The 17,833-nt window shown below is 40.4% G+C and overlaps 4 protein-coding genes across 8 annotated transcripts; 3 read left to right on the top strand and 1 right to left on the bottom strand.

Annotated features, from left to right (window-relative positions):
- Positions 1–70: 70 nt before the first annotated feature.
- On the bottom strand, positions 71–1,798 carry mrpl30 (mitochondrial ribosomal protein L30). The gene is made up of 5 exons (XM_026296140.1): positions 1,548–1,798; positions 1,370–1,456; positions 949–1,095; positions 522–595; positions 71–408 (listed from the first exon to the last, which is right to left on the bottom strand). The coding sequence occupies exons 1-5, from the start codon at positions 1,587–1,589 to the stop codon at positions 276–278; spliced, it is 483 nt and encodes a 160-aa protein (XP_026151925.1). The 5' UTR covers positions 1,590–1,798; the 3' UTR covers positions 71–275.
- Positions 1,402–4,419, top strand: mitd1 (MIT, microtubule interacting and transport, domain containing 1). 4 transcript variants are annotated; one of them, XM_026296137.2, is made up of 8 exons: positions 1,402–1,490; positions 2,179–2,301; positions 2,393–2,497; positions 2,818–2,954; positions 3,372–3,458; positions 3,567–3,679; positions 3,875–3,935; positions 4,062–4,419. In XM_026296137.2, the coding sequence occupies exons 2-8, from the start codon at positions 2,181–2,183 to the stop codon at positions 4,161–4,163; spliced, it is 726 nt and encodes a 241-aa protein (XP_026151922.1). In that variant the 5' UTR covers positions 1,402–1,490; positions 2,179–2,180; the 3' UTR covers positions 4,164–4,419. The 4 variants fall into 4 exon arrangements, with proteins under 4 accessions (XP_026151922.1, XP_026151919.1, XP_026151920.1 ...); XM_026296136.2 differs by lacking the exon at positions 1,402–1,490 and adding an exon at positions 2,033–2,094; XM_026296134.2 differs by lacking the exon at positions 1,402–1,490 and having other exon boundaries at positions 2,020–2,301.
- Positions 4,420–6,570: 2,151 nt separating this feature from the next.
- Positions 6,571–13,944, top strand: cracdla (cracd like a). Of its 2 annotated transcripts, none has more exons than XM_026296540.1 (10): positions 6,571–6,975; positions 8,256–8,314; positions 8,553–8,697; positions 8,793–8,928; positions 9,009–9,170; positions 10,171–10,425; positions 10,516–11,638; positions 11,961–12,931; positions 13,194–13,314; positions 13,424–13,944. In XM_026296540.1, the coding sequence occupies exons 2-10, from the start codon at positions 8,266–8,268 to the stop codon at positions 13,615–13,617; spliced, it is 3,156 nt and encodes a 1,051-aa protein (XP_026152325.1). In that variant the 5' UTR covers positions 6,571–6,975; positions 8,256–8,265; the 3' UTR covers positions 13,618–13,944. The 2 variants fall into 2 exon arrangements, with proteins under 2 accessions (XP_026152325.1, XP_026152326.1); XM_026296541.1 differs by lacking the exon at positions 6,571–6,975 and adding an exon at positions 8,078–8,163.
- A 1,391-nt stretch (positions 13,945–15,335) lies between these two features.
- On the top strand, positions 15,336–17,677 carry creg2 (cellular repressor of E1A-stimulated genes 2). The gene is made up of 4 exons (XM_026295775.2): positions 15,336–15,815; positions 16,533–16,702; positions 17,056–17,169; positions 17,292–17,677. Exons 1-4 carry the CDS (start codon positions 15,399–15,401, stop codon positions 17,431–17,433), a joined length of 843 nt encoding a protein of 280 aa, XP_026151560.1. The 5' UTR covers positions 15,336–15,398; the 3' UTR covers positions 17,434–17,677.
- Positions 17,678–17,833: the final 156 nt, after the last annotated feature.

The raw sequence follows: 17,833 nt of genomic DNA, 5'->3' as shown, positions 1-17,833 counted from the left end.
CAACAGAGAAGATGAGAAAGAATTTGTCTCACCAAAACAAAAAAAGGTGAAGTAAAGGACACAATATGCATTTCATTTTGAAATGTTTTTATCGTGTTTAATAAAGAATGTGAACCATCACCTTAAATTGTCATGGGAAACAGATAAGAGCTAACAGCATTTATTGACAGACAAACCAAAGCATTGTCCCAGTGGACTAATTGGTACTTTTGAATCACAGGATTTTTCCCATAGTATTTATATACAAACGAATCATCAATTTATTGAGAATAGAGCTAAGATTCAATAGCTTTTGGTTCAACAGGTTGAAGGAGGTGATGGACAATCAGCTCTCCTTTGCTGTTAATGTAGGTATCAGCCATGTCCTCTTCAGCAGGGAGTCCATAGGGAGTCTTTAGTGGCTGGATCCTGAATGAAGTGAGAAGGAGATGAGAGGAGGGCAGGAAATCCTTATAATATTCCTTAAATGATCAGACACATTGCTTTAATAGAGTGTATGTACTGGATAGATAATATCTTACCTCACAAGGTGTTTGACAAATTTCAGCTGGCTGTTGACTGCAGGTGTATTTTTGTGAATTACAGGGACATGTGCCTGCATCCAAGACACAGAACAAAGTCAGTACAGAAAATCTACAAATTAAAATATGATTGCGAAGGTTTTTTGTTGCCTCTGTAGTGCTCAGTTTGAGTGATGCTACTACAGTTAACAATTGAATGGATCCTTCTATAGTGTACCTCTATCTATGATGCAAAGATTTAGGTATACTGTACAATGCTCACTAGGCTGATAATTTTCATGCCCAAATGTTAAGAGGACACTCACTTCTGTGTTGTGTCACTGTCAGAGAAGACGAGGTGTGACGTATTTACTGCTACAACATGTTTGAAAATGCAAGTTTAACCAGTCTTTACTTTCCCTCTTCTGCTCTCAAATTACTTACTTACCTTTTGAAGCCCCAGGTGTTTCACCATCTCTTTCTCCCAGTACGGTCTTCGCATCACACTCTTGACTCGTGTCACTATGTGCAGTTTATGAGGCTGGTCTGGATCACCGCCATATTTTTCATGTTCTTTCGATCTCTCAGCAAACAGCTGCAACGACAAACAGCCTCTGAGCACTGACAACAGAGCAAATGAGCTGAAGTGACATTATCATGAAGCAACATTATCACCATCTGTAAACATCAGATCAGTCTGAGGGGCTGGAGCAAGAACTATTCAGTATTACCCCCACATCTCCTGTGCATTGTTTGTGCAACCTGAACTCTACCCTAAGTAATTTACCAATAAGAACCACGTGATCACACTAGGAGATAAAATTACTGAGGAGATAAATAAACCTGCAGGCTGTTGCATTGACTCCTACCTCTTTTGGGATTCTTGCTTTGGTAAATTTACTCCGTGCTGACACGAACCAGGGGCAGGGTGACAAAACTGTACCTTCAGTCAGGATCTGGAAGGAAACACAATTATGAGATGAAACAAAGGTAAAGGCAAACTGGTATCAATGAATATACCATATTAAATCATCGTGTTGTTGTTACCTTGGCTGATAAAGAGCTCAAACCGCGACACACACCCGACATGTTTCACACACAAACTGCGGACATGCACACCAAGGTTACAGCCCCACGGGCCTTAAAACAGCGTGAGGATCAAAACTAAATACACGTTATGGAAAAACACTAATGTAATTTTTTTTCCATATCACATTCACACAGTTTGTACTATATTATTGCAAAAGTTTAAAAAATAACGGCGACACGGGGTAAATGCGTTTGGCTCTTGGCAATAACGGAAGTGCCGCGTGTTACATTGAAACTACACCGATATGAAAAATGTTCTTTGAACAATGTTCCTCTAAATTTTAACTTGAGATTGTACAATGAAAGGCTACACTGTTTAAAAATCATAAAATTAAACTACAGCTACTTCAATTGTGTCTTTTTTTATTTTTTTTTAATTTGCATCCAGCTAACCGCCACAGACCATTAGGCAGCAGTTTGTTTCACCAGGAGTTATTTTTGTGGCACACTTGTATAAGCATGTTATGAAGGTGATGAGGAAGTGCAGTGGTTTTCCTGTTGTTAAGTAGGGATGAATACTCTGTCGGTTTTCTTCGATATGTTAAAAGTCTAAGGGCGAACAGAATAATGACACAAAATCTCATGTCAGGGATGGAGACGTCTGCCATCTCTGTCCTGAAGCGGGCGGTGGAATTGGACCAGAGCGGTCGCTTCCAGGAGTCTCTGGTCTGCTACCAGGAGGGAATCCAGCTGCTGATGGACGCGCTGAAAGGTCTGTATCTCTCAGTCATACACAGATACAGCAGCTGCAGCAGCAACATGGAGGAATGAAGCATAAGTCTTTTGGTTCCCTCTGTTGTCAGCAGCTGTGAAGGATGAGTCAAAGAGAGGACACTACAGGGAGAAGATAAAGGGCTACATGGACAGAGCAGAGCAAGTCAAAGCTCATGTGAACCAGATGAAAGAAGGTAACTATCACAGGATGGATGACTAGCCCTGCAAAGTGGGCAACTAACCACAGAGAGGACCAGGACTGGGAACCCAACACACTTACCTGCTATCCTGCCCTTTCTCCTATTGTCTGTCTGATTGGTCCAATTATAACAAACTAACATGCAGGATAACATTTCAGTGTGGAAATACTGGTTGATTTTTTTTCTGGTGTTCTGCATAAAATAGATTGAGGGATCATAGGTGTTGGGATTAAATAGGCTTTTTTGTTGTTGTTATAGGCTGTATCACCTCTAATTTCTCTTTCTCTTCTCTTTCTCTATCCTTCTCCTGCCAGATGGGAAGTACCATGAGCAGATCAGAATATCAGAGGACGCTACTGGTTACAGCTACGAGGTTCTGTTCAAACCATACATCAGCAGTGCTCTCACGGAGGTCTGGGTGGAAGACCCATACATACGACACATCCACCAGGTAAAAGGTTCTTTGTTTGCCTTTGTCTGCAGAGTTTGTCTTATTTTATTTGACTTCCCACCAAGGCCAAGTGACCGACTGTCCCAGGGCCCCTGAAACCACTGGGTTAACTATATGGTTGTTAACTTTGTTTAAGGCTATGGGAATGTACATTACAATAGAAACTCACATGATACAAGTCTTAAGGTGGGTCCAAAACCTTAAGATGTTCCAATGAGTTATAGCAAAGAAAAGCAGAAATTCTCACACTGGTAAAACTGCAGCCAGAGCATTTTTTGTGATGTTTTGAATATTCTTGCATGAAGGCTTGTTCGACTACAGCTTTTAATTGGCTTTTAAAAACATTTTTCACAAATTGAATGATCTAAGAAACATTTCAACTCTCAACACACCCCTCACCTTTTCTCCTTGCTACAGTTATACAACTTCCTACGATTCTGTGAGATGCTGCTAAAAGCATCCTGCAATGTGCAAAGGATCCATCTCCTCACTTCACAGGATGAAGTAGGTTATTCAGCTAATGAGGTCACACTATGTAATTAATGCGCAGCAGCCATAGCAGCCACGCCTGTTCAGGCTATTCTGTTTCATTACTTTCATCCTGTCCTGCAGATGGATAGCAGCCAACAGAGCAGTGCCCTGGCAGAGCTGAAAGAAAGTCTTAGTGCTCAGGGAGTGACTCTGGATTTGCATTACTCCTCCACTATCCATGACAGGGAGATCAGGTACGGCTGCCAGGTTTTTCTTATTTACAGCAGCTTTATTGACATATTGCATGAGATATTCTAAATCTTATAGTTTTAGAATGACTATATGAACAAAAATCCTCATTACATTATATAGTGTCTTTGTTTACATTAGTGCATTTCCATAATTGTCACTTTTTTGTGCAAGTAACCTAGACTTAATTTTGTCTTAAGGTTTGACAATGGTTGGATCATAAAGATTGGAAGAGGGCTGGATTATTTTAAGAAACCAAAGGTGAGTTTGAGTTTTCTTTCTTTAATACAGTAATCAGTAATCATCCCTTCTTCACCTTCAGAATTACTGTGCTGCACGTCTCTGTGTGAGTTCTGGTTGTAAAAAAAGGTTCATTATGTCCCACAGGGTCGATTCTCTATTGGATATTGTGACTATGACCTCAGGCAGTGCCAGGAGACCACTGTAGACATTTTTCACAGCAAACACACAAAAACTCTATCAGAATGATAAAACTTAAATAGCTGTTTTTCCTCACCTGCACTGAAGAAAACAAAACATAAACAGACACATCTGCTTTGTTTTTGGATTCACATTAGCATACTGATGCCTGTGTTTAACCATAAGAATTGTGCAACAGTATATTTTTTGTCTTATTTTATGTATTGTTAATGCTAAATATTTTTTCTTTTCTATGACCTTTTTAAACACTTTTATAAATTTCTTCTTCTAGCATAAAGTGCATTTTAGGGTGTTATGCTGCCACCTGGTGGAAAAATACATCAATGAACGCTAAATGACATTAAACGTGTTTTTATAATATCAGACTGCTGTTTTCAATTGTACTTTCACAATCTGACCTTGTCCATTTATTTTATATATATATATATTATTATATAAATATTCTTATATTAATTGTCTTGGATTCAAAATATACAATTCCAAATAAACAAATGTATATAAAAATCTAACCAAGTGATGCAGGAGTAGAAACTAAGTATCATTAAAACTAAATTTTACAAATTAAAATCATATTTGACTGTATTGGTACATACAGCTAATATAGTTTATCTAGTTTGTTATATATAGGTGTCTATACTTGTTTATCAGTAAGTAGTGAGTTGAAGGTTTTGTTGTTAGATTTGTGTTTCCTTTGTTTTTTGTCAAATTACCCATTCCAGTTTATAAAAGAATCTCAACTTAATGCTATTTAGTCACTTCTAGAGATTTTGATTATATCACCTGATCGTCATCAGCAGGTTGAGTTGTCAAGGATCAATAGACATTATGAACTTCACATCCGTCTTTGCTTAAAATCCTATCTCCAGGCTCAAAATTTAACTTTAATAAAATCTATTTTGCTGATTACAGATTTACAAATTCCAATCACATCATATCACTGATATTTCAAATTTCCTGATATGTGCATGTCCACAGTCTTTCATTGAATTTTTCTCTCATGCTGCAAAGCATTCAATGCAGAATTATTTTGTAGGTGTAATATAAAAATATCATTTTTATTATGTCCCTCCTTTATATAAAGCTTCCTGCTGCTGTTAGTCTATGCACACTGTTTTAAAATGGTTAAAACTGCTTTAGGATAGTTGGATATCTAGTGTTTAAAAAATGAAGTTTCTATGTTAGAACATATGTCAGGTAAGTTCCTGGTGCTTATCCACACAGTAAGATCCAGTTAATGGGTAAAATATGTTAACATATGTTCAATGTAATGGAAATTTACAAAAATCTCTCATTAGATATTCATGGGAAATAGTTTTGACTGAATGGTATGAATTGTGAATTCAGACACTGCTGTGATCTGATTATCTATCGGCCTTAATCTCGATATGCACAGTCCTGATCTCAGCTCCGAGAGAAATAAATTATAATCCATCATGAAACCACATTAACCAGAGATGATAGTAGAAAACATCAATAGCTCTGTTTTCCTTGTTCTAACAGGACTACAGCTTTATTGCAATAGGTAGCCAATGCTTTACATTTCTGTACAGTTTCCCTATAGGACAGGATCATCTACGGCCATATTTTAAATTAAGATTAACTTGACTGCATATTGTTCTTTGTGTATAGATTCCAGATGATAAATCCATGAATGGAAGGAATTAAATAAATAAAACCACATCACAGATTCTTACGTCACTGTTAATATGTTGCATGTGATTTGTTGCATGTAATCCAGATGTCACAGACTGGGTTCATATTCTGATGGAAGAGATTTGTGTAATGTGGAGGGTTGTCAGAGAAACTGTTCAGCTGCACATGGAAGCCCAAAAATGTGGATGCAGAGGTTTCCATTTCCTGCTGCCTTCGCTCACGCTGATCGTAGACCAGTGGCCTAGATAGTGTTGCCATCTCTGAATCCCATCCTGTGTGAATGTACAGAAAGTTGGATTCATTACTGCAACACTGGGATCAATTCATTGATTATAATGCATGTTTGGGAGATATTTTGTCTCTCTATTCATAGAAGTCTTTTTTTATCATTTTAAGATTATTTTTGGTATTTTTGACACATGTACCAAAGAGTAAACATATTGAAACATGAAGAAAAATGATAAATTCCGTGCAACATACATGTATTTAGCTAACATGTGGACATGTAAATGTCAATTTATGTATTTATAAAATGCAAATCTTTCTATAACTACTGTAGAGTATTATAAAATATTCTACGTCCGATGTCTGGTAGATCGGAATTCAAACTCTGGCCCTCAGTAGGGCTGAACGATGACTAATTTATGGTTGTTTTTTTCTTTTTAACTTTATAAAACATGCATTTAAACACACATACTGAGACTTCCTCCAATGACTATCCAGGGGTGTAAGCAACCTGGTGTAATGTGTAAACAGTTCTATGAGCCATAATTCCAGTACGCCTGTCCTCTTTCCAACTGGAGCTTTATTTTTTCCCTCTACTCTCATTTCTGGGCCTAAAATCAGGTTAACGTTTTATAAGGAGCTTAGCGCAGAGGGCCACAGTGTGCCACTAATGTAATAGGGTATCTCTCTCTCTCTCTCTCACTCTCTCTCTCATTCTCTTCTGTCCTCTTTTCTCTTTGTGCATTTGCTTACCCTGCCATGAAGTGACCTTCTCTCTCTCTTTCTCTTTCTCCCTGCCTGTTTTTGTCTCTCCTTCCACTTCCCTCGCTCCCTTCCTTCTGCATCCCCCTCCAGCTGCAGATGTGGACAACGTAAGCCTGAGATTTAAACATTAGGACACTGACAGCTGAGACAAGACAACTCAGCATAGAGAGGAGGACAAACAGGGGAGCAGAAACAGGAGTGCTGCTGTTAGTCTTTGGTAAGTTCACTCCTTTTTCTTTGGGGTATTGCATGAAAGTGTGTGTGTTTTTACAGGTTTTCGCAGTGAGAAATAGAAGCACTTTCTTTGGGCATGTCAGGTGAATTTTGTGCTGCAGGATGTGGCTTGATATGTTGGTGATTAAGCTGTTGTGGTGGCTTATGGTACGGTGAAATCTTACAAGGATCTCTCTACAATGTCAGTAATCCACAGGATTATCTTCTGCTTCTATTGAGGCTATAGCTTGGCTCACTGAATGGCAAAACTCTAAGGAATGGCCTGATTCATGAGCACTGTGGTATCATTCACTGTGGTGGTAATTACACACACAAGTTGAAATGTATTTGTAGGGCGAGCTGTTCAGATGTTGTGTAAGCCTAACATGACTGCTGAATTGCAACTTTTTTGGAATGTCATGCTGCGTTTAAGTGCTTATGTCCTTTTCAAGAGGGCGTTCTTGTCGTCTGTGAGCTGAGCTGGGTGATATGAGAGGTGCAGTGTGGACTTTGCATGTTTATTCATAACCACTCATCTTATCAGGCACCCATGCTGTACGAGAGCCAGCCTTCCTGACACCAGTTCCTAAGTTACACAGGGAGAAATGTATGAAACACAGACAATGACAAAAGCAAGTCTGAAATGGAACGCTATCTTCGGGGCAGGGTACAAAACAGTATCTGTAAAAAAGTGAAAACAAGCTCCCTGAACTAAATCTTTCATCCGGCAACACATCAACCCAATCTGGATGTTTGTCAGGCTGTGTTCATAAAGCTGCCTGAGAGCAGGATTTTAGCTTTTGCTTTGTTTACAAACTATAACACACATTCCTGCTTCACTGCAGGGTGACAGTGTGATATTTATGCACACTTTTTCCTGTTTAATGTCATATGAGAAATCCTAATACCTCCTCTGTAACCTTCATGAGGCATTTATGAGACTGCACTAAATGACTTTATATAGTCTTTATATAGCTTATTTGATTCTGTTTTCAGCACGGCACACCTGCCTAGCTACAGCAAAGGTTTGTACTGTTCCTGATAATGACACTAAACCTTTGAACCTCATGTCCCGTGTCACATCTTCAGGCTATTGCACAAATGTATTAAGCTCAAATCCTACCAGAGAAGAGCGAACATGTCATTGGGACGTTCACACCATGTTGGATGCCTTCTGCCATGTCTAAAAACTGTATGCTGATCTTTATGTCACAACAATTGCTTCTTATTATTGGTGCTTTTCTTTACACACTTTATGTTTTTCTGTTTTGTGCTACAAAACAGGATCAGACCAATGGAGTCTTTCTTTGGAGATACGGAAGAAAGCACTGAGGACATTCCAGGTGAGATGATCTCTCATGATGTTTTACTTAAGAGAATCACGGTTAAGAGAAAGCAACAGAAATCAGCACAAAAGGGTTTTATCATCTTAATACTGAAACATGATAGATCATAATTTACAGATGTAATGTAAATGTAATGTGTAATGTAAATTATAGAAGAAAGTATAATTGGAGAAATCACAGGGTGTAGAGTTGAGCTGCTCTGACCAGGATCTGTCTCCATGTCAATCACTGTTAGGACGCAAAAAGTCCAAACTCCAGTCTCTGAAAACTCGTCTCTTTGGGAGGAGTAAGAAAACTGGAGGTGCAGGAAAAGCGAAACTCAGCCAGTCAGCAAGTGACATTACTGCAGAAAAGGCACTTGGATCAGATGAAGACTTGGTGTGAGTTTCTACATGGTAGATGTTTGCTTTACAGATTTATTGTCTTTCACTCTATCCTTTCACCGTTACATTTGTTTTGTTTCCTGCTTCTTCAGATGCTCCCAGGGGATGATGGGATCACGAGCAATGTCCCATGACAGCATCTTTCTGGCTGATCAGGTCCTGACAGCCACTGGACCAGTCAAGGTCTTATCCCAGGAGAATGTTCACAGCAAGATCAAAGCTCTGCAGGTATGGCCTTTGGGCATTTTGTTGAGAATTGGGCTTTAATAGATACATATTGAAAAAAAAAAACACCTGTTGTATCATAGATGAAGCTTCAGCAGCAGAAGATGCATATGGGGCCACCACCTCTGGTTCTGCCAATCAGACGCCCAGAGGACCTGGGTGTCCATTCAGAGGATGATAGTCTTCCCCACAGCCCCCTTGAGACCACAGGGGGTGATGTTACATCCCAGGGAGTTTTCAGCAAGGTGACTGTCATCTAAAGTCATACATTGTAGGGAATGTTTTTATGACCTCCAGTGGAGCTTGTGGTGAAGATGCATTCATCATACTCTTCCCAGACACCTAGTCTCAGTAAGTTAACCTTACTTTCCACCAACCATTACGAATAAACCCTGTCATCACCACGGCTTTGGCAGGAACAAGAGGTGAAGTGGAGGTACAGATAGAACCATCAACATGTGCACATCTGGCTTTTGTCTGCCTGGCAGTGCAGTTAAGGTGCATGTAGTCATTGTTTGTATTTCTCTTCCTATACAGTGTTTCTTAAGTTATAAAGACTGACCACCCTGCAGGGAGGGAAATCCTCTAAATTGTGAACCTGCTGCTGATCCTTTTGAGGTTTTCAGTTTGAGATTAAAATTAGGATTTAGTTAGTTAACAAAGGGCAGGTAATATTTTACTTTATTTTTATTGCTGACGAATCCTATAAAAAAGGACGCACCAAGCCCAAATGCTCCTCTTTAAAGACAGTTCGTAAACATAAATTTTAATCTAAAAAAATGCGTAGTAATCCCTAAAACATCTGGATATTTTGTTTAGTGTTAACCAAATAGGAGTAAATGGTGCATCAGATGGCGACTTTTTTCAGGCACAGATTAATACATAGTGCTGTGGTGAGCATTTAAGGCAGAAGGGCAGTGCACATGGGATTCACTCAAAATAAACTACCATGTTAATTATAATGAAGGAGCGTATGGTGTTTAATTGTCTTTGGACAACAGCGTGGGCCTACAGCACAGATGTTTTAACTCTGTTCATAATAAGATCGATTCATTATTTCTTGAGTTCATTTCATAGAATTTGTTGATAATTGATAAAAACCCGGTCCTTTAAAGTCACGAGAGCACAAACAGGAGTGTCTGGTTAGAGTTAGGTATTAGGGACTGACATTTATGATGACATTTTACTATCTTAACCCATTGTTTGCAATTTTCTGTAATGATTTTGTTCTTTTGTTCTTTTCAGACAATATCTCAGGCATCCTCTCGTCCACTCTCACCCATTCCCAAACCTTCAGTGATCAAACCTGTGCCCCTGACTCCCTCCCTCTCTTTGCCTCTTTCTGTCCCTTCCAATCCTTCTTTTTCTGTTGTTGAGCCTCCACTGGACTTCAGTTTTCCAGCTCAGTTCACACCTTGCCTTGATATGTCTGCTGCACGCCATCGGATGTCTGTCAAACCCAGAAATCAGAGAGCCAGCACCAAAAAGAGACTCACTGCAGTGAGTGACCATACTTACTGTTTGTAAAAGCAAACAGCAAGTAGCACCTCTCTTTCTCTTCCATAATCTTGCTCTCTTTTCTTTTGGCAGACTGATTCTAGGTCTCACTCATGCACAATTAACAACGTGGACCATTCTGAATCTGTAAAAGAAGAAGAGCATCAGCTTGGTGCTCAAAACGAGGTGACAGTGGAAACAGACCAAGGAGATGTTAACATTCCTGTCATATCGCAGTGTCTTCCTTCAAAATACCAAGATCATCAGATCACATCAGAAGCAGCACCAAAATCGTTCAGTCCACCTTCTTCCCAACAGGACGATGGGAGACTGCCCTCTGTTGCCTCACAGGTACTTCGAGTTAAGCCTCACAAACCAATGGATGTAACATCCAATGAGCGGCCACATTCATCTTTCATAGAATCAGACCTGAAGGACAAAAGAGATGAGGATTTTGCGATGCATGACAAGAGGAATATTCTCAAAAAGACTGGATGGACTGCAGACTCCTCAGACCAGCTCACCAGGGCTGTTGGCACAGTTCACCAACAGCTTCAAGGTGAGACAGAAAGCACAAAAGGAATAAAGAGACCTTCTCCAGGATCTGGGTCCTTCCATTTCTCCATCACTGCTGCCAAAACCCGAGATAGAGAGAGACCCAGATCAGGCAGTTTTGTGGGAGCTCTGGAACAAGCTGAAGCCAGGCAGAAGGCAGTGGGGAGAACAGAGGATAAACCCTTTTCAAGCATGAAGGAAAAAGAGGAACTTAAAGACTTACAGCCCAGAGGGGGTCCATTTGCTATCGGGAAACTTAGACAAGAGGCACCTCCACCCAAAAGCACAGTAATTTCATGGGACAAGAGAGACAGCCTTAAAAAGACAGAAACAGTGACAACATCAAAACATACAACCACAGATACCAGTGCTGCAGCGGGCGAGGAGGTAGAAAGTACCCAGGAAGTGGTGGAAGAGGCAGTGGAAGCACAAGAGGCTCAGGAGGAAGAAGGAAAAACAGCATTTGGTATTAAACTGCGCTCCACCTCTCAATCGAAGAGATTTCGATCTGATGCCTCTCCTACCCATCATTCAAAGCTGCTAGCATGTGAAGAGCAGTGTGACAAACAGAAAAGACAGGAAATAAGTGAAAATCTCAGCTTTGCGTCTAAAAAACTGCAAACAACACCATCATCCACCTCTGGAGACGTCCAGCTGACAGGTGAGGCTCAGCCAGGTAACATTCATTTCATCACGTAGGTTCACTTCTTAATGAAAAACTTGCTTATTCCATGTGCTACTAGTCAGTGTTCAAATTTGTAATCCACAGCCATCCTTTTCAGTTCCACTAGGTTAAACATTGTACAGCTGCCCACTGTTATGCTATGTCTGTGTAAGGAGATAAGTTTCCCCTGGTAAATAATCTCTCTAGAATGATAAGATTTTTACTGATTAGAAGGGACCTTTGTACTCATTAAAATACCACCCAGGCTAACTTTAACAGTGCTGCCAAGTGTGTCTAACAGATTTGTGTCACCCCTTAGATCCAGTCCCATCTGCCTCCTGTCTTCCCATCAAGGATAACCTGCCATCTACCGGTGATCGTCCCTTCATTCATACTGAAGTCCAAACAAGTTCCTTAAGTCCCAGAGAACTAGAAACTTCCAGGGTGCTTAAGGAGCCCCAAGCTGCCCCCCAAACAGCCTCATCTGAGGTGTCCTGGATGAGCCTGGCGATTGAAAAGACCAGAAGCCTGCAACAACTCTTTACTAGTAGATTCCCCAGAGATTTTACAGGCGCGCAGACCACAGCTCAACCACAAACACAAGTGCAGCCAACAAATCAAACAGAGACTGGAGTACAAATGCAGACGCAGACTGTAAAACTACAGCCGAGTACAACACCAGCACAGACTGCAAATCAGCCATTAGCTGATATAATGAAAACAGAAACAGTGCAAAGCAGAAGTCAAGCACAGGTCATAAAACCATCACAAATGGCAATGCAACACAAGACGTCAACAACATCTACTAATCAAATTAACATTTCTAGAGAACCACAAATGCCCAAACCATCCAATGACCACCTAAATACAACTCAGTCAGCATCGCAGCCTGCCTCCAATCCACCTGTACAGATCAACCCATGGGCAACCCAGTCTCCTTTGCACTCTTCTACACAAACAGAGACCTCATCTCAGCTTGCACAAGGCAGTGTCTCTCTTGCACAAGCTTACCTTTCCTCAGGGCACCATGAAACACCCCAGCAACCTCCTTGGAGCAATCAAGGTCTCCATCGCACCAACCAGCTCAAATCTGCAGTTTCTACCACCTCATCAGCCATGGCTCCATCTCCAGTGTCTGCCTTGGGAAAAGGAGGAAGAGAAACCAACATGCAGGATAAAGAAATTTCTTCACTGACAGGAAAACAGACAGTTTGGGCCAGGTCGGTAAGCGAGAGGGCTGCTTTTTTGGAGAAACAGGCAGAGGGGGCCAATCCACCTGGAATCAAAGGGGTTTGTGGTATTTCTTTATAAATGTTTTTCATACCATGAGTGACTGTAAATCAGTTAAACCATACATCTAATAATGTTCTATAGTTTTCTTTCTGTCAACAAATCTTTTTAATACCTTCTGACTTCCCTAAGCTATCTTTGGCACTCACTCATTCCTGCTGATGTAAAACTTTAAAAATAGGTCACCAGAATAAAAAAAAAAAAAGAAAATGCAATGAAATGTAAAAAATGTAGATTATTTAATACTGGCTGTCTTTATCAGGTAGAACTGAGGAAACCTCAAACAGAAGTTCAGACACCACGTGAATCCCCTGCCACAGCCAGAATAATGCCCCTAAACAAAGACACAAAACCAGAGGGAAGACAAGTCATTAAAGTTGCAGGTGGGTTTACACACATGAACTGCAATAACTGTAAAAAAAAAAAAAAAACTAAAGAGGCATTCAGTATATCCATGGGCACCATCATGACATGGGACTTTTTTTTTTATAGAGTCAAGCCCCATCAAAGTTCCAGACAGGCCTCATGAGGACAAATGGCTACGGAAAAATGTGGCATCTACATCACCCTCATCATCACCCACACAGCCATCAGTATTGCAGTCCATGTCTGACAGCGGTCAGCCGTCCTGGATGGAACTTGCCAAGAGAAAATCAATGGCCTGGAGTGATAGGACAATGGACTAAGAAGGAAGAGACACATATACAGAGTCTAAAAAACCAAGAACATGAACAACTCTGCAGACAAACACTACATTTATCAAAGTTATTGGGTTGAATGTTTGGTGAAAGTGTCAGAAACATGTTGATTTGTCTCTACAGTACTTTATGTAGCTATACTGTTGTGTTTGTGTGTGGAATTGTATTTAATTGTAAAGTGTTATTGTTGTAAAGTTCATTACAATCCCTCTCTACCAAACCACTTTAAAGGGTATTTCTGAATAAGGTTTTATGTGATTCAGCCTCTCATTGCTGTTAATAATTTATGTTAAATAATAAAATTTCTAATATTAATTAGGTGTGTTCTTTGTTAAATCCCATAAAAGATGGCTGGAGATTTAGTTAGCTAGCAATAAGGCTAAATGAGTAAGTAAAATATACAGTCATTGTCTTAATACTCTGACATTTGTTCCAGTTTTTAAAATATAGAAGCAATACATAGATATAATATTGATGTAGAAATATATAATAACTCCCCCATTTATTTCTCCTGCAGCCCCATCTTCAGGCCTGATCTTTATCCTCTACTGATCTCCAAATCATCACTGGGATGATGGAGCATTACTTGCCCAATCTACCTGTATCTATAAGGTCCCTGAGTGGTCGGTCATGGTGCATACCACTGTTAGAATTTTAGATTTTAAACCATTAGATGCATTAAAAACAAACATGTTGAGAATCTGAAAACCATCAGTCATTTTCCACTAAAGGTAATATGACATATCATATACAACGGTGGTTTAGTGGTTAGCACTGTTGCTTCATAAAAAGAAGGGCCCAGGTTCGCAACCCAGTAGCGGCCTTTCTGTGTGGAGTTTGCGTGTTCTCCCTGTGCTTGTGTGGGTTTTCTCCAGGTACTCCAGTTTCCTCCCACAGTCCAAAAACATGTATGTCAGGTTGATTGGTGACTCTAAATTGCCCATAGGAGTGAGTGTGAGTGTGTGAGGTTGTTTGTCTCTATGTGGCCCTGTGATGGACTGGTGACCTGTCCAGGGTGTACCCCTGCCTTTCACCCAAAGAGAGCTGGGATAGGCTCCAGCTGATCCCTGGGACCCTGGTTAGGAATAAGGGGGTATAGATAATGAGATAATGGATGGATGGATGAATTCCATACAGTTTCAGGATCCTACTATTGTTCTACAAATTTCCCATTACTAACATCTGAACATTTCATTATTCTTACATGATTCTTTTACAACAGAAACACTTTCCATGTAATTACTTGTATGTAGTTGACTATTTATCCAGCCTACTTCCCCCCTCAGATCTACTGGAGCACAACATATCTACAGTAACATAGCAAAAACATTTCTGACAATCTGGAAAACCCCTCAGCCAGTAGGATGACTCTTTACAATGCCATTCTTGTGACATTCAGAAAAAAATGTTTTGTGGTCACGCCTTAATAATGCGTGGGAACAAGAGAATAATGCTTGGCCACACCTGAATAACGCGTGGGAGTGACACGTGAAGGCGTGGCCACGCGTTATTGTGGCTTAGACAAGATTTTGTAGGAACGAGATGTTAATGAATGGGAAGGAGACAGTGTGTTGTGGTATTGAGCTCTTAAGGTGTAATGAGACCATGCGCAGCCCAGATGTTTTCCGCATTGTTTCCCCCGGTCTACAGGGGTCGCTGTAGACCGCGTCTCTGCTGCAGCAGCTCCTACTGTTATGAAAGCACATCCACGTGAGTTTGTAAACAAGAGAGTGAGTGGATGAGAGCGGCCATTCTCCCAGCTCAATGATATGAGGGCCCCTTACTTTCCCCTGGCAGTATATGCCTGTGCCCTCTGTCTGTGTCACAGCTACACCCTGAGGAGCTCCGTGTCCTGGGTCGTGTCCTCCAACGGTGTGGTGGAGGACGCGGACCTGTCGGAGGAGGTCGCCCCGGCGTTGCTTGTGGACAGCGCGGGGCGGTGGAAGCAGGCTTATCCGTCCTCAAACGTCCTCGGGGACGGCGTGGAGAGCCCCGCAGAGCTCGTCAAGCCTGAAAACGACAACGTGGCGCAGCTTTCCTCTCGTCTGTTTTCATATCGGCTGGAGAAGGTGAAGAAGTCCGCTAATAGTTCGCCTCCCCCGCACCAGGAGAACGCCAGGGCTGCCAGATACATAGCTCATTACAGTGACCGGGGGTATCTGGCAACCATTTCAACTCAAGACAAGGTAACCCACACACACAGTGGGAGGTTGGCCTGATTTAGCATGTTCTTGACTGGAAGGTCCTTAACTACAACATCTGAGAGGAAATGTTGTAGTTTAGTCTTTACTCCCCCACATGAATCTATTTGATCTTGTATACAAAACATATCAGCTTGCACTGTGTAATATAGATGCAGATGTTTTCTGTTGTGTTACTGTTTAGTTGTGCCTGCAGTCCTAAAACATATGTTTATATCTTTTTATGATAATTGTGCCTAATAATTAATTTATGTGTAATCTGAGGTAAGGATGGGCTCCTGCACACTGAAATGTTAAAGAAAAATCACATGGCTGGACAAATAAGCTGGACATTTTGCTGGTAGTATAATGCAAAGTAGTTTTTATAATGTGGTATTTTTTACTTAAGTAAGGGTCGAAAAAGTACCTTTTTCTTTTGAAATGTTTTTGTTTTGCTATGCTATTGTCAATCAACCCCTCACCTCAACTTAATTGTAAAAACACATGAGACCTAGATTAAAATAATCTCCCTCTGAACAATCACTATGACTAAAGGTAAATCATAATTTTGTATATTGTTAATGTAAATGGTGTTTGAGGTCTCAGCATTCTGTCCCAAAAATACTTGTGCAGTGTCCTGCTGTCAGGATTCATCATTTCATTGCTGAATTTGCTCTGTAACAAGATGTTTTTGGTAACAAAAACATCTTGCTTTTTGCACAGATCAAAGGTCTTCCCTTTGGAAATATCTTCTCAGTCAGTGATGGACCACTGGACAACAGCACTGGAGTTATCTACTTCTATGTGACTCCAATGGACAGCAGTGTGTCCGACCTGAAAAGTAACCCCTATGCATCTCTCACCTTCTCAGAGGCTGAGGGAGAACTCTGCAGGTAAATCTCAGCTTTTATTATATTCATCTGAAATTATGGCCAGAATGATTTGCTAAGAGGTCCCAAAGCAATATGTATAATATCTCTCTGCTGACATGCTACCTAGCCCTAAGGTTTTCTGTCTGGTAATAACTAAACCAAATCACAAAATAATGAAAGTATGAAAGATAACTAACTTAAAACATGGGCTGTCTTGACACACAACCTCAAAATTAGGTAATGAAGCAGGACCCTCAGGCAGCAATTGCCTGCATGGTGGCATTGATTGAACTGACAGTGAGTTTATGAAAGGCTGTGGAAAAGTCTGTGTAGGTGTGTGTGTTTCCATACTAATATAGTTTCTGTGTCTCAAGGCAAATGGTGTATGATCCAAAGGATCCAAGATGTGCTCGGCTCACGCTAACAGGCAAGATGGTGGACGTGGCCCCAGAGGAGCTTGTGTTTGCAAAGGAGGCAATTTTCTCAAGGTAACTGAGCTAATGGAAGCTGTATTAGTGCACAAATGCATACTCCCCACAAGTCTGAAAATAAGGAAATACAAAGCTATTTGCTAAATGCACAGTATGATCATGCATTGCTGTTTTTGTAGACATCCTGTGATGGCAAAGTGGCCAGTGGGACACAAGTGGTTGTTTATGAAACTGGAGTTGATCAGGGTGTGTCTGCAGGATTGGACTGGAGGCATATCCCTCATTCCACTGGAGGACTACTTTAAAACTACCCCATTCTGAGAATATACATCACATACACCAGTGTATTATTTAAGATGATTTAAATGACTTTTTAAACTTGTAAAAGTCAATTTTCTTCACACCTATTTTGTCTTAAGTTAAATTTAATGTTTACAGTCATCACTGTTGGCAAAGAAAGATCTATAACATTTTATTTATAAACATTTATCTGTTTCATGTGTTTGTGTTAAACTGTGCTATTTGAAAAAATAAATGTTAGCACAATTATTGTGCACATATTTTATAGAGGCTCTTATTTTGTTGTTTTTTTAGTGTTTAAATATTCAGAGGAAATTATATTGTCAATACGTGTTAGCTCTGGTTTTTCACAAAAATACAAAGAAAGATTAAGTTAATCGAAGTTGACTGGCACAAGATAAAGGTTGGTTATGGTAAAATC

Source organism: Mastacembelus armatus, chromosome 21, assembly GCF_900324485.2.
Source record: "Mastacembelus armatus chromosome 21, fMasArm1.2, whole genome shotgun sequence".
NCBI lineage: Eukaryota > Metazoa > Chordata > Actinopteri > Synbranchiformes > Mastacembelidae > Mastacembelus > Mastacembelus armatus.
This window is presented reverse-complemented; position numbering and strand designations above follow the sequence as displayed.

Coding starts and splice junctions, on each gene's coding strand:
- cracdla (XM_026296540.1), top strand. CDS start 8,266: ATGGAGTCTTTCTTTGGAGATACGGAAGAAAGCACTGAGGACATTCCA. Junction 8,698..8,792: donor GGATCAGATGAAGACTTGGT/GTGAGTTTCTAC, acceptor CTGCTTCTTCAG/ATGCTCCCAGGGGATGATGG. Junction 11,639..11,960: donor TGGAGACGTCCAGCTGACAG/GTGAGGCTCAGC, acceptor GTCACCCCTTAG/ATCCAGTCCCATCTGCCTCC.
- mitd1 (XM_026296134.2), top strand. CDS start 2,157: ATGACACAAAATCTCATGTCAGGGATGGAGACGTCTGCCATCTCTGTC. Junction 2,302..2,392: donor GCTGATGGACGCGCTGAAAG/GTCTGTATCTCT, acceptor CTCTGTTGTCAG/CAGCTGTGAAGGATGAGTCA. Junction 3,680..3,874: donor ATCCATGACAGGGAGATCAG/GTACGGCTGCCA, acceptor TTTTGTCTTAAG/GTTTGACAATGGTTGGATCA.
- mrpl30 (XM_026296140.1), bottom strand. CDS start 1,589: ATGTCGGGTGTGTGTCGCGGTTTGAGCTCTTTATCAGCCAAG. Junction 1,096..1,369: donor AAGCAAGAATCCCAAAAGAG/GTAGGAGTCAAT, acceptor TTGTCGTTGCAG/CTGTTTGCTGAGAGATCGAA. Junction 596..948: donor AACACCTGGGGCTTCAAAAG/GTAAGTAAGTAA, acceptor TCTTGGATGCAG/GCACATGTCCCTGTAATTCA.
- creg2 (XM_026295775.2), top strand. CDS start 15,399: ATGAGGGCCCCTTACTTTCCCCTGGCAGTATATGCCTGTGCCCTCTGT. Junction 15,816..16,532: donor CCATTTCAACTCAAGACAAG/GTAACCCACACA, acceptor CTTTTTGCACAG/ATCAAAGGTCTTCCCTTTGG. Junction 16,703..17,055: donor GCTGAGGGAGAACTCTGCAG/GTAAATCTCAGC, acceptor CTGTGTCTCAAG/GCAAATGGTGTATGATCCAA.